General features: G+C 35.3%; 1 protein-coding gene across 1 annotated transcript in view; it reads right to left on the bottom strand.

The window, feature by feature from the left end:
• m (zona pellucida domain-containing protein miniature) overlaps positions 1-16,638 on the bottom strand; it is a 94,659-nt gene that overhangs the window by 25,120 nt on the left and 52,901 nt on the right. Inside the window, exon 4 of the mRNA XM_073093895.1 lies at positions 2,097-2,244. Within this exon, the coding sequence (XP_072949996.1) occupies positions 2,097-2,244 (148 nt within the window). The remainder of the gene's footprint in view (positions 1-2,096; positions 2,245-16,638) is intronic.

The following is a 16,638-nucleotide window of genomic DNA, read 5'->3' on the forward strand; positions in this document are numbered from 1 at the left end:
AACCCGAAACTCTACGTATAAAACCAATGTCATCAGTGCATAGATCAGAAATAGCTGTGATACCGCTTAAGCTACGGAGTGTTCTACCATCCTGAAATATTAACGCATCTAATCGCATTCACATAGCATCGTTAATCGAAAGTTATCTCTAGCCTGCGAAGAGGTCGAGATGTTAAAACGATATTCATAAGTTTGGAAATTTATCCGACGTTTAATAGGGATACTTACACTTTTTTTAAGTTTTTCAAATATTCTACGCATTTTATATCAAGCTTAATAACTCACTGCTGGTCTCATTTTATGTAAGAACACTGTATAATCAAATAATAATAGTAAGTTTATACTTTTGAACTCTTAGATCATTTTGTGTTTTGACTCTGATGGAACCACCCTCACACCTATGTCTACATAATAAATAATAACTTTTTTTTTAATTGTGTAGTTACTGTTGGTCCTAGCGGCCTGCATAGGTTCACCGGTTTTTGGACGCGAGCCTAAGGATCAGCCGGGATAAGAAGACTATGGGCTGGAAGGAAGGAAAATAATAACGGTTGTAAGAGTGAGTTAAAAGACATACTGGGGTTGATTAACAGACGTCTAATCCTATTTGAGGTTGATTATAGATGTCCATGGGGCGGCAGTAGCCACTTACCATTAGGTAGACTGCGTGCTCGCATGCTACTTGCATATTATAAAACTATAAATGAATTTATAAATCGAGTTAGATTACTTTACTGTTCCACCAATTCAAATTTATCTGCAGCACTTACTTGTTACACAAATTTATAAGCAATCCCGATAATTTTCGTAAAAGCGCACATACTGTGATAGTAATTCAATTGCCCACAATTCCAACATTCATTGAACGCAATATAATTTGAACTGTATTTACTTAACATAACGCTCACAGCAAATGCCTTTTAAATTGCCAGTTATCCATACACGCCACAAGCAACTCTCATCTAACCGCCCAATCATATTAGAACCTTACTGTCTTGTAATACAGAACTAGCGAGGCGTCATCGTGAAATGCACACACCTCGGTGCAATCAGAGCGCCACTAATTGTTGCTTCTAATTGCGTTTCACTTGCAATGATGACGGATGCAAAGTGAATTATTAATACTGTGCTCTACTTGCACCACTTAAAAGTTGTTAAAATACAGTTTTTGAATAAACGACCCACGTGGAGCTGCGATCAACGTACCGTCTCGACATGCTAAGGGTACCGGGTTTCATGGCAGGTCTATATTAAACGGTTTTTTAATTTTATAAGATTGACGTTTGAAGAACCCTTTGAGATTCGACTCCGGCGGCACCACCGCCACACATATTTCTACCTAACAACAGCAGTGTTAAGCGGTGCTATGTTCTGGTTTGAAGGGTGTGGTAAGGGAGGCATATTTCTCCGAGACGTTCCAGCTTAGTCCTCAGAGATAGCGGCGCATCTGTGTCTGTTATAAGAGATAATTAGATAGTCATGGGCGTTCATAAAGCTTTGTTAAGGAAGGATTGCAACAACAGCGGTCGGCGAAAAAAAGTCGACTAGTCTCTATATATTAATTTTTTCACCCTATACTAAGGATAGGGTCCGTAATTCACAATCACAAACCACTACAATTTGTAATAACTTTGAAAATGAAAACCGTGAACCGGACAACACATAAACGAAAGCTCATAATAAAGAAATACTTAACATAATTTCTCATTCAATGTTTCTATACAGAAATTTATTCCTATAACATATGAGAAAATTATGCATCGAATTTTAGAAAATAGCAGTTTATTCAATATGCATAAAGAAATCACGAAGCTCTATTGGCTGTATGTTAATTAGTGCATTATTCAAACTTCGAAAGTATTGTTTGATTTATGTCGTGGTCTTTCTTTACGAATTCAGTGAAAATTTTATATAGTATATTTTTGAGCAGTGAAGTAACTTGAAATCAGAAATATTTTAACGTTACTTATGAGTATGACATAAGTTTAAAAAAATGTGTTAATTACAATCATTTTGCGCTATCAAACCTTATACAAAAGAAAATGTAGCTATCTTAGTAATTAGCTAGCTTTTTTACGAATTTATTTTAACCTTACCTTTAGACGAGACGATGCCCTCAAAAGGATGTGAGAAGGTGAGATGAACGTCCATGTGGTCTTTCCCGCACATCACCTCCAGGGATTGTATGACAGGCATGCCCTCCGGCCGCTCCATCGGCCATAGCTCGCCAGCCCGGACCTTTGTCTGAAATTAATTAACATTTATTTATCTTTCTTTTATAGTAAGTATGTAAAAGCACTATTTATATCGAACACCTTTGATTTATAACCGACTTAAAAAGGAGATTTTTAATTTGACTGCACTGTTTATTTAAAGAAATCTAACTAATGGATTGATTACTACATTCTTAATCGTTGAAGGAAAACATTGTGAGAAAAGCCTGAAAGTTCTATTTTTTATAAGTGTTAAGTTTACCAAACCGCTCTTGGAAAGCGTATTAGAATATAGCCTAAACCTGATGCCTGAAACCTGCCTGAAATCCTGAAGAAACCCGTGCCTTGCAATGTCTTACTAACTGATTGGTCAAAATAGTGTTTTTAGTTAGTGATTTTATTACACTCATAACATAGAAAAATCAGTCTGGAATTTGAATCCGAGACCACCGTAGTGGAAAGCCACAACTCATATCTCAACTACTATGTGCAGAACCATATATTTCAACATTAAATGTACACTTAAACATAATCTCTTAATAATATCTCTGTTGAACATTAACTCGTGAAGCTTTCAATTGTTTACTTAAGTTTATTTACCAGTTATTCTTTGAAAACTGTTTACTATTCCCTGATTGTATTTGCACTGTACTTCTCAGAAGCCTGTCATTATACGCGCTTCGAAAAAGCATGCATTACTAACAGTTGAGCTTGATTTTCTAATTACCTCCTTATAATTTACACATGAAGTGTGGTTTTCGTGTGAATCAGAAAAGCGTTTGTAATCACGATAGGAATTATTGGGTGCTTGTTACAAAAACTTTAATTGTTGATTTGAAATGTTGGATTTATTGAAAGATTTATTGAAAGAACTTTTGTTTCACTGTGGCACTCATACCTATTCAGTTTTAACGAAGTTTACTCGTATGTTACTTGCGAGGTCTATTTCATAACTTCGTCAACGAAGCTTCAGATCTATTCGAAAGTTCTCCGCTATTTGTCGAACTTTGATATTATGATCAAGTACTACGGCCATATTCCAGTTTTGATCGAATCTCAGGACATAAAATAGGGTTGATGTCAAATTAATAATATCTTCTTACATCAAGGACTACCGAATCATCGATAAAACAGTAATCTTAACCAGTTTCTCATATCAGATTTTAGATAACCATCAAATTTAGATAACTGTTAGAAACCATCAGATATTTGACAACTTAGGTGAGCACAATTTCAAATTTCGAAATTTTGTGAGCAAAAATTGAATAGATTGACTAACAGGCGTGAATTAACTGTAGTAAGCATTTTTTGAAAATTCTGATTTCATGCGTACATGGAAGATTTTCTGGTTCGAAGGGATTAAATTCCACGTTCCTAGAAGGACCTCTAACAGGCAAAATATTATAATTGACGTCATGGTTGCTGTTCTATTTACGATTTAGGTAAAGATATAACTTTCAAGTATAACAGCAAATCAATAGCAATTCAAAAAAGGATAAAAAGCCTATCTGAAGATTAAGTTTCTGTACGTGTCATTACTACATCCTTCAAACCAGAACACCGTAGCGATAAATAGTAAGCTGCTGAGGCAAAAGGAAATAGATGATCGTACTACGAAGGTTATACTCGTAAAGACCTTAAAACCACTACTCCCCAAATACTGAAAGTCGTTAAACACTCGTAACATGTATTTAACGACTTTTCATTATATTAAATAAGCGGCGGTCCGCAAAGAACAAGTACCTACCCTATCATAAAGATAATTACGGGGCTCGTTTATTTTTACCCAAATCAAATCAAAGGCGTCGTCTCGCCCTGCCTTGAGAACAGAACTAAGCGATTTGATGGATCACAGGCGCACGTTCCAGGAACAAGTAGGGTTGCCACAATAGTTATACATATTTTTTTTAAAACATAGATGTAGTAAACGATGGTAAGTAACCACTGGCGCTATGTACTGCAGACAAGATTTAAGACCTACCCGAGATCGGCCACAGATGCTTCACTACCTTTGTGGACTAAATTAGAACGCCTTGTGTAAGTACATAACGTCTTAACACTGCTGTTATTATGCATAAATTTGTGTGGCGGTGGTGCCTACGCAGTGAAACTGCTGCAGGTTCTACCTTCTCTAATTACCTCTGATAGAAAATAGATTTTCAATATAGAACCTCTTTTCGTACCAGTCACCAGTATATGACACTTTGAAGGTCCTGGATTGGATTAATGATGTATTGAGACTTTTTAGATAATAGTGAACTAGTCTTCAAGTACCATTATCTTCCTCAAGTGCTAATTGTAAACTTATTTTAGGTAGTGACAGCCCTGAGAACTACGGCGCTGCATTTCGTTCCCACGCGGCAGCGGAGAATTTGCAAAACGAGACACACATACCCAGTACCCTCACGTCAGAGCAGGACAGCTGTATTGTACCCTTTAGTAATTTACATTTTTGTAAACCCTCCAAAAATTTTAACACTGTACGTTTAACATTTCATTTATCTGGTTAACGTAGGCAACACATACTTACACATATGAACAAAATATAATATTCATAATCATGTTCATCTAATCAATAAAACTAGATTTTTAAATAGAAAAAAAAATAATATAAAATTCAAACCTTCTATAGTAAATACATAATTAAAACGATAAATGATGATTGTAAAAATATGTAAAGTAAAAGTAAAACTTTGTACCTGTAAAGTAAGAGTAACTTTAACAGCTAGGAAAACTGTATTACTTTATTGACGATGGTATAACTAGAGGTTCAACTAGGGCGATACCACCATCGTAGCAAGGTAAGTAAAAACAGATGCAAACAAGTAATTAATTTAAAAAATCAAAAACCCGACTGCACCAAAAACGCTGAAGTAGAATTTCCAAAAGCAGTGAAATAGGCATTTCATTATTTTTATCCAGAAAGCCAAATACAAAGTTTCATAGTAGGTGTCTGCTTCAAAAACAAAAAATGTTCAAACAATATTATCCTATTTTATTTTATCCTCGTAGTGTTCATTTACGCTATATAAAGAACCTATGTGTAAAATTCCAGCACGCTTAAGTTCAGCGGTTTCCCTTTGCGTTGATCTCTGGCACATCAACTCTCTCATTTAGTCAGACAGTCATCTCGATGTGTATATACGAGTATATATGTACTAGCTGACCCGGCAAACGTTGTGTTGCCATATAAATAAAAAAAACAATGTGAGCCGTCACGGGACGCCTGGCAGATGTGAAACATCGACATTACTTTGTAAAAGTAATATGCAGAAAAGAACATATTGTGATAGGAACTAAATATGTCATAATGATAAAATAAAATATTACGATTTTTGCGCATGGCGACGCGTCGCCACACCGTACACACTACTGCATATAGACTGTATATATATACCATCGTATAGCGTGGCGACGAGTCGCCACGGCATGCGTCGCCACGCCAGAAATCGGTTTTACGTGCGGCTATAGATGTTTCACATCAAAAATGTTAAGGATGAACAACCCTTATCACTTAGGTGTAAAAAAAATAGATAGTGGCCGATTCTCAGACCTACTGAATATGTATATAAAATTTGGTGAAAATCGGTGAAGCTGTTTCGGAGGAGTACGGTAACTAACACGAGAATTTTATATATAAGATATATTATATAATGTATGTGTAATCTCCTCTTAATTTCCTTTATTTTGACACCCTACTCGATAGGTTTGGTTAACTTTTTTAAAACGTGTTACTATTTTGCGAAAAAATTCACCATTTACGGTCTATAAAATATATAACTTCAGTAAATCAAAGTTTCGGTCATTATTTTACCTCGTTAAAGGTAGCATTTCATTATTTTTATCCAACAAGCCTGATACAAAATGTCATAGTGTTTGCTTCAAAATTGACGATAGTTCAAATGAACTTTTAACCCTTATTTTACCCTCTACGGGGTTGATTTTTCGGAGGGGGATAAATAAGTGCGTCCTTGTTCCTATCCAGAAAGCCAAATACAAAATTTTGTAGTAGTTGCTTCAAAATTAAAGGATTTCAAAAAAACTATTTTCCCCTATTTTACCCTCTTAAGGGTAGAATTTCCAAAAGGCCTTTCTTAGTTTTTATTCAAGCTGTATAGAGAACCTGTGTGCAAAATTTCAGAACTGTAAAGTCCTTGGTTTAGGTTGTACGTTGATTTCTGAAAAATGAAAAAGTCATTTAGTTAGTCAGTCAGTCAGTCACCTTACTGTTTTATATATATACAAATATGTTTTTATAATCTCCGTTTAATTTCCTTTCATTTGATACCCTACTCGATAGGTTCGGTTAACTTTTTTTTTTAAATGTGTTACTATTTCGCGCCAAAAATCCGCCATTTTGATTTTTTTTTACTAACACCTATCTAAGGACACTCGGGTCATTGAGACAAATATAATGACACTTTAACTGTTGAAATTCATCCAGCCGTTTGTTAGATCGGATCAAATAAAGAAAGACAAACATACAAGATACGCGCGAAAAACATAACCCTTCCTTGGCAGTCGGGTAATAACTAAATGTGAACTAATCACTGCAGTAATCAAGCATTAATTAGTAACTAATTCCATATATTTTTTATAATATGAAGGCAAAGGAGCGTACAACCTATTTGATGGTTAGTGGCTACTGCCGCCCATAAATGTCTGTGATTGACCTCGGATGAAATTAGATTCCTACCTGAGATTGGTCACAGATGCGTTGCTACTCCTGAGAACTATGTGAACACACGTCTAACCTTGTACTTGTATTGTTTTAACCTGAATATAGCATATATAGTAGATTCCAACGTTTATCTTAAAGCCCAACGCCGGCCGAAACAGCATCTAAAAAGAACCCACCACACCTTTACAACCAAAACGCATCAACGCTACATAGATGTAAAATAGAAATGGGTGTGACAGTGATGCCGGTCTCTTAGACCTATACTTTAAACCCCAGCGAAAGTGGTATAAGATGCTTCTTGCATAAATAATGCAGCAGAAACCGAATATTAATGAAGCATCATAACAAGTTGCTAGTAGCTAAGTGAACTTATTAATTAACAACTTTCATGATATATGACGGACTAATTACTGTATTAAATCATCTTTAATATGCATAAACGCGGGCGCTGCGAGTAGACCATTTATCTTAGGAGTAAACACAAATGATACGGTACACTCAATCTATGTGGTCTGAACACCGCGGTAGGTGTTATCGATTTTAATATTTAGTAGGATTTATGAGTGAATAATAAAGGTACGATTTCATGTTTAGTGGATACTAAGGGATCATATTATTGACGTAACATCTGGTGAATACACTAAGTAGAATTGGCATCCCACCTATGATTAGACATAGATGAATTTCTACCCTTAGGGACTAGGTTGAAATTATCTAATTTGGTGAACGATCACCATTTCAACTCAAAGTACAAATCTCAAGCGAATATATTGGCTTTTCTGTGTCCCTCTTATGAAGAGGGCTCTCTGCATAGACCCGATGTGCCCTTTGGACGTAAAGCTCTATGCTTATGATGCCTTACAATTTACGTTCTTAAGAACCTTCTCAGACATAGTAACAGCAGCAATTTATTGTAGATCTGAATTTCTTAAAATGCGAAAACCCGTTTGTACCTTTTTTTTCTTGTTAACGAGGGGGAAAACTTCAAAAGGTACCCGACGACGTGGGAGCGACGCCGGGTTATGTAGGATTTTTACCGCACTAAAACCCCCCCGGTGGCCGTCCTCAACGCTTGTTGGAGAACTCCGGGATCTCCGAGGGAACACAACCGGAGTCCTCCAAGCGTAATGCCCCGATCAGGCTCTGCCCTGGGGGAGCACTTTTGACTCCTCCCACACCATCTGGTGTTTACGACGGTATGCGACCACACATACCGTCGTCCTTCCCGGGGTTGCTTGCGGTTCGAGCTCCCACTCTTGCCGCCCGCAACCCCGGAAGCACCTTTTAGTCGCCTCTTACGACAGGCAGAGGATACCGTAGCCCTATTCTATTCCCGAGACTACAGGGACAAACCCGTTTGTACCTAACACATAAAAAACTGCAATGAAGCTTTAAGTTCCACATACAAACTACATTCATTATCATTAAACATTATCCGGTCAACGTAACTGCCAAAAGAGATGTTAGTAGATTGCATAATAAGATAACAGGTTAATAGCGCAGCCGCCCATCAAGGATCCGATAATGGTGTGCGAGATAATAATGAAATTACGGAGGCTTAATTGCGTCGGTGCCGCCATGAGGCAAACGAGGCTGTAATCTTATTCTAGGTGTAACTAAATGGTCTAAAACCGATACGATGTTACGCAATTTCTATATGTGTAAACGTTTGTATATTGTCAGAAAACTACGCAAATTGTATAGATTTCAGGTATCAAGGGAAATTTGTGGATTCATTTTATTTTTAGTACATTATTACGTGTCAAATTGTCAATAGCTATTAAACGTAAAATCCGAAGAAAAGCATTGTTAACTTTTCTACGCTATATTATATTTATGTCATTAGTGCTATTGAAAATGTTTCATTTTATTATTCCCGTAGGATGTAAAATACTTAAATTATGTTTTCAGTGATAGAACTTATTTAATATTTTAATAATAATATGATTGTCGGTTTTTGCCTACCTTCTCAGGTGTAATGACTTAATAACCATTGCTGTTGTTTATTTGTTTCACCTATTAACTTATGAAGAATTCTTGTTGATTCATATTTTTCAAGAACCTGTTTAATAGGAATAAACCATAGACTTAGATTTTTTCTCTACGCTATGTACAAATCATAGATTAGTAAAGATTACTCACTCCTAACACGAAAATGTACCCAGTTTTGAGAATTGTAATAGTTACGTAAAATAGTTTTGCCACGTCTCCGTGCTAAAATGTCCCTAAAATATTTGAAATAATTGTTTATTTATTGTGTAAATTACGCAGTATTAGTTATTTATTCGTAAATTTTCTCTAAAAATGTTTTTATTTGTCAAGTATTCAAAAAAAGAACTTACTAAAAAGCCGTTTGTGGATTCATTCAATTTCAAGGCGACGAAGTATCTTTACTAATCTATGGTACAAATATATAAAATTCTTTATTCTAGAAAATTGTACAGATCTTAATGTAATAAAAGAAATCTGTGAATTTATTGATTGTCTATCTGCTAATAGCTAAACTATAAACTTCCTAGAATAATATTTTATGTCTCTGTAACCAAATGAAAATTAGCAGTACTAATTATACAGTTGATGTTACCAACATCAAAGCTAATTAATGTTGGTATTTAATCTTACCGTGTAGCGACGCCGCCAGCGTTTTGGTCAAAATGCCTCAAACGCCAGTTTTTCATTAGCAATTGTTTATAAATTTTAATTTGATGATTGTAAAAATATATACGATTTACATTTTTCGTATGTAAATGCGAATGGATATTTTCAACTAATTATAAAATTTAATTAAAAAACCAAATGCTTACCAACAAACTCAGTAATATTGTCACATGTAAACATGCAATTATTACAAAAATAATAACCCGACTACTTAAAATTATACCCTACGTAGGTTTCACTATTTAGACAAATCCAACGACATCTCATATGTTAAAATCCGTCAAGCCGTTTGGGCTGGAGGATTACCTCCAAGGAATCAGACATACATAACAAGTAACTTAATTAAAAAATAAAAAACCCGACTGCATTAAGAAGCCTGAAGTAGAATTTCTAAAAACGGTGGAATAGGCATTTCATTGTTTTCATCCAGATACAAAGTTTCATCGTAGGTATCTGCTTCAAAAACAAGAGATGTTCAAATTATGTACATTTTGATTTTTTTTAACACCTATCTAAGGATACTCGGGTATTTGAGAAGAATATATTGACATCTTACCTGTTGCAATTCATCCAGCCGTTTGTTACATCCGGCGGAATAAAGGAAGACAAACATACAAGATACGCACGAAAAACATAACCCTTCCTTGGCAATCGGGTATAAAGTTTACGCAGTTGGGTAAAAACAGTCGAGTAAGTAACAGTACTTACCAGCTGGTTAGGGTTAATTCCCTAACGTGAAAATATGCGAATCTATGAATAAATCCTAATCACAGAAATTAATCTCTCTTAATGTCTGTTTCGCCTATACGGCATACATCTCCGATGCCATAATCATAAATTACATACTCAAATCCGCATGTTCCACTCAACGATAACCTCCTTATGGTTGCATTACTATAAATGTAAGAATTAACTCGTACATGTATTGTGGTGTTCTCAGAGAAAAAGCTATTATCTACAACACGTAAATCTGATAATTGGAAGCTAAGGCGTTCAATTTAACATTACAAACGTTATCTAGATCGCGAACATTAGAATTATTTTCTATGGGAAGTGCGTTCGTTGATAGCTTATTTAGACTTTAGTTATGTTCATAATAGCACAAGCAATAGTTATGATTCTTAAGAAATAGATTAATCAAATGAGCATGAAGTTCACCAATGCAATAAGTAGTCACTACCACTTATGAACATCGGTAATCAACCTCAGACGGAATTGACATCGCAACAGAAGTCGGCATCCAATGGTTTAATATCCTCGAAGACTGGGCTGGAATCTTTCATCTCTTGTCTCTTCTCGAGATCCTTACAACAAGACAAAACAACTTACAAAGACAAGAGCAGTGACTGCAATGCAAATTGGGATCGCAATGAAGACCTATAAATGTAGAAAACTTGTGTTGTTTTTTTTCACCTGGCCAGGAATCGAATCAGGAACTCAAGCTAACACTTCTTTTACACGTAATTGCATTATAAGGGCCTGATCACAGCAACGATTGGTAGCGTGTGACTAATAAGCTTGTTCATTATCGTGTTACAAACAACGCCGCCTCATTTAACAATTTGCCGCGTCACCACAATGGATGGACTGTCAACAACCTTTTTTATGTTCCACTGCTCAGCAGAGGTCTCTTCCTTCAACTAGGAGAGGCCTACAACGTACTCCACGACGCTGATCCAAGGCAAACTAGTGGAAATCTATATCTAAGGCCTCAGTCAAGTGATATCAATTGATAACAACCGGGATTAACAACTTTACATGCACTCCGAAACCCAAAAGTAATTTAGCAACTGAAAATCACCCATCCAACTCGCGGTCGTGCGCGACCTTGCTTAACTTTGTAGATCGATAACATCTACACACTCATCTGTCAACACGAGGACTCGCTACAAAGTAGCAAATCGCTGCTGTGTTCTTCCCCTAACAAGATGTTACGATAAGATGTTCATGTCATTTTCTTCACAAAAGCTTCATCACAGCTCTATACAGATTTTGTTCACGCGATAATTTTTAATGTAGCCATAATGGGGTCAAATTAACTCGCGCACAGTGTAATGGTTTTGTGTGTGTAGTAATTAGTTTACAACTTTGTAATTTGTAACTTTGTGAGTTTCGATGTTGGCGGTAAATGTAATAAGCTTTCGAACAACTTTATTAGGCTTCAAACGTTTTCCTATTACAGTATGAAAAACGGTGTTAACATTTTATGATTTTAAATATGCAAACAATTTCTTAGATAATATTTATCTGTTTATCGAATAAAAAGTATTAATCGGTATGGGGTTGCGGGCTAAAAGCGACTTTTAATTTGAGTGTTTCCATTGTGTTTACTTTTTGGTGTCATGACTTAAGTATATTATTTACCCCTCGTATATATTGTAATTTAAGTGCTATCTCTGCATGTGAGTGCTAAATTATCATGACTAGTATTCATAGGTATCTTGTTTGTTTAAGCTTCAGCCAGCATCCGAGACCATCAAAAAATAGATCCAAAAATGTCATAATGCAATGTCTTCGATATCACATGAGTAGGTATTCTGAATATTAGCTCAATCGGTTAAGTGGAAATATTAACTAGAGAATTATTATAAAAAACAAAAACCTGACTGCCTTAGAATAAAGCCTGTCAGTCACACAATTTTGACGCATCCAACGACGCTTACTGCCACTGCAAAAATCGGTGAAGTTTTTACGTTTTTACAAAAATGACTGTTTTTGTATTTGTTTACGTATTTTCCCATACATTTCCAATCAGCGCCCCTAGCGGGCTGTATCAGAACTAAGCTCATACCAAGGGTACTGGACGTGCCAAAAAAATTAACATACGTTTCACGCAATATTTCCCTCCACAGTCGGGTAAAAATATACTTACAAGATTTGATTACATACCAAGATGACAGGTTAACAAAAAGGTTATAAAAAAGAAACAAAACTACATAAATTCAATCAAAAGATCTGTCAATAGACAAAGTGCAATTTAATTTTCAATCGCATGATCTGTCAATAAACATTTATTTATGAAACTAATTTAGTTCAATAACTCTTTCACGACATACGAAAGCCATTCTTCGATCATGAATATTCGAGACCATTGAATGATCAATAAATCACGAACTGAATCGATTTTAAATCTATTGTATTCGGTCGTGTATTTTATCATTGTGACTCTCTAACTTTGTCTTTGAGAAACTAAAATGAGTTGATGATAAAATCGAATAAGAAATTTATAAGTAGGTATATACATATATAAATTTTACATATTTAAAAATAAATAAATGTTTCTACATGCCATTACTACGTCGTCCCTTACATCTTGTGTGTCCTGAAGGGTATGAACACAACGAGATAAACACCCGGATCTAGAATAGAAATCTAATATCATTTAGATATTTGCTTGGCCGAAGATCGAATCCGGAACCATCCGAACGTCAGGCCGCTATAGTAACCACTGAACTACTCGTCCTACATTAGATATGTAGGATATATTTAGTGTTTTTAGACTACTAACTACTGGTAACATAACTATCCCCATTGGTGGAAAAGCCTAGATTGCAAGAATCAGCACGCTGTTTTTCCGGATTGGTAGAGATTAGGTCTATTTAAAAGATCTCAATGGTATGTGAAGTCTACCAATTCGTACGTGGCCAGCGCGGTGGACTATGACCTAAAGCTTAAAATTCTGAGACCCGTTCCCAGCAGTGGGACAGTAATTGGTTAATCATGAGAATTCTCTCACGTCTTACAAACATCTTTTAAGTATATTTGATGCTGTCTGTAATACAAAGGCAATTTCAAGGCGGATTCAAGTACTCCAAGCAATAGATTATTGACATAAATGCATCGATCTTAAGTGTATTTACAACATACGTAGTCTAGATCATGGAGAGTATATTGTAGAAAGTAAATGATCTCTTGAGGAATTGCAGTTAATACGGCCGGCAATATACTGCGTGGTAAGTGGAGTTGATTTAAGATAGTTACGATAAAGTTATTCGATTTAATATTATGGTAAAATTCTTACATAGTTGTATCTATTAGGTTAGAGTTTTAAGAGGTATTACTATAGAAAAGGGGAATATGCATTACATATAATGACGATTAGAATGGTTTCTAAAGAAAACTGGGTTAGGTTTTCGCTAATATAATATGAACCAATATATTTACGTCCATTATTAATAAAAATCTATCTCTCCAATTTTCGCATATCAAAGATTAAAACTTTGACAATTACCTTATATTTAATAGTATGCAGAAATTGTCAAATGTCGTATCTTTGGTACACAAAACATTGGATAGATCGATTATTAATAACAGACGTTACACACGTGTATGTTATCTGCAATTAATAACATTTTTGGTCGTAGTCGTCGTATTTTTGGTCGTATCAAACGCAATTAAAATCAAACGTTACTTTAATCACTATTCCTAGTAGGAGTAAGGGTGGTAGCGACCAGGGGAATCCTGTAATCGGCTTCAGGAAGAACCCCTTTTGTATATGGAGGTTTTACTGACTACCATTGGTAGCGGTGACCACTTATCATCTAGAAGCTTGCATGCTTATGTGCTACTTCAATCATATGAATGAATGATACTCCTGGTACACATGCTTAGTATAGTACCCTAATACTAAAATAAGTACTAGGCGCTCATAAAACACTGGAGGATAAGAAATCACACGCAGTGCTATGAAATCATAACCAGCCGCGAACCAGTTATTTAGTTTAGCAGTACCAACGAATCATTCGGTGCGCTCGGCGCGTGCCGCACGCCATTACGGTAATGACGCACTTGTATAGAAAATATACAGTAATCACAGTGCAACTGTGTTTCTATTATAGCCGGCTATTACCCGAGATCGTAGAACAGGGAGATGTGCTGTTTATTATATGTGATTTCCACTCGTTTCACTTGTCACCTGGATTTAATGCGTCCACATCTCGCCTACATCTATTAAAAACGTTTCGGATTCCTTCAATAGCAAAAGGAGATAGAGTTTAGCTCCTACACTTTCATATTCCGTAACAGAATCTTAAGTGCATCTGAGTACAATAAGCCCAAAAATTTGGGCAAGGCTATGAATTTAATAGTTACCTACAAAAGCTTTTTGCTATTAAGGTTATAAGCAAGCAGCAATCGCTAACATGTAGCATTGCTATCCCTGAGGCTTGGTGCTTAGAATGTTTCGGAAGTCTTCCTTACCACGCTCTCAAACCGGAACACAGTAGCACTGAACATTGCTGTTACTAGGCAGAAAAATTTCGAGTGACGGTCCCAAATCTATTTAATCCTCAGCACGATTCGTAAATTTATTACACTCGTATAGCTAATAAATAGGCAATTATTTCCATCCAATAAATATACAAAACTTATTTACACTGATGTCATGTCATTGATACGTTATCGTAAATCTCCATATATGTGAAAACGTAGACAGTTCTAATGAGAAAGACAGGCAGCGTTGATTTGCATATTTGAAGCAAAAAGCCGCTAATCAAAGACACACTTTCCCTTTTCCATTCATGTCAATATTACTCATTGTCACGTGTAGCGATCACAGTTATTATTGGGGATATGCACGTAGACAAAGAATAAGTCAATTTACATACGGAACGGTTTATGTTTATACGGTGTTCATAAGCACATTATTCTAATTCGTAGAAGTGTTTGTATAATTTAATAATGCTTGAACTGTAATAAAACTTAAAGACTGAATTAAACAATATTGCATTTTTAACTGAAAAGTATAAGTCTTAGAGTAACTGTGTTACAGATTTTTACGTCTTACATTAATTTCTAGAGAATCACGAAGTTCGTAGAAAATGTAGTAGAAGTGATTTTTTTCATTTTTTCATTACCTCACACAGATTTTTTCATGGTAGTCTTGAACAAGTAATTGACCAAAAGCAACTAGCGGTCACTCATCCAATCGCCTCCCGCAATCGCGAAAGACTGCTTAATTTTGTAGATATGTTAAAATCTACGCAAACTAAGGGTGTGTGAGGTTCCCAGCAATAGGATTGTAGGCAATAGTCATAATCATCATCAACCCATTCCTGCACCACTCCTGGGCACGGGTCACCTCTCACAATGAGAAGGAATAGACCATAGACCACCGCGCTGGCCAAGTGCGTATTGGTAGACTTCACATACCTTTAATATGTTTTTAAAAATCCCAGGTGTGCAGGTTTTCTCACGATGTTTTCCTTCACCGTAGGAAATAGTCACAGGCATATTTCTTTGTAACAGTAAATTGCTTCATATCGTAAAAAAGTATATTTTTTTCCTAATTAAAAGGTACTACGGAGCGTAACTAGAAAATGTACAGTTAGGAAGAAGGTGCGTAAGATTTACATTCATATGTTTTACTGCCTCTCCCAAAACCGTGGTAAAAGAAAGCGAAGTAGGCATCGTGTGACTCATAAAATATATTTCCAACGGTTGGAGAAATTTGTGTGGAATGCGACTGTTCCGGCGTTAGTCAGAAAAATTAATTAGGTATAATACACGTATTAATATTTTCTTACTCTTTGACGGTTATTTTTTCCTAGGTTTCTACGCACGAGTTAAATGGATGTTTTCTTAAAATATAATTGAAATGCTCTATAAATATTTTTCCAAGCTCTATACTTAAAAAAAAATACGGTCCTTTTGATTCCGTTGATTCTATTTGATTGATGAATTATATAGATAGAATTATATACCTTAAAAAAGGATATTTGCTAATAATTTTGAAACTCATTTTATGGAAAAATGCAGGTGGATAAAAAAACCTAATTTTGTTCTTCTTTAGCCCAAGAATCGCTATGTAACTTGAACAAAAAAAAAATAAAAAAAAAAAAAAAAAAAAAAAAAAATACAATAACTAAGTATTAAAAAAAAGTGAAAATTACACAAAATACCTATGTACCTCAAATACAATAAGCAGCAAATTATTCTTTACTTTACTCTAATGAATTGTAATATCTCAGTACATTTTTGTAAACTTTCTCATGTAAGATACGAGTAATTAATGTTTTAATAATGAAGGTTTAGGGCTAATGATCCATTATGGTTACGGCAAAAATTCGCATACCTATAAAACTTTAA

This window comes from Epargyreus clarus, unplaced genomic scaffold, assembly GCF_041222505.1.
Source record: "Epargyreus clarus isolate Ecla_fem2 unplaced genomic scaffold, WU_Ecla_fem_2.2 ptg000005l, whole genome shotgun sequence".
NCBI lineage: Eukaryota > Metazoa > Arthropoda > Insecta > Lepidoptera > Hesperiidae > Epargyreus > Epargyreus clarus.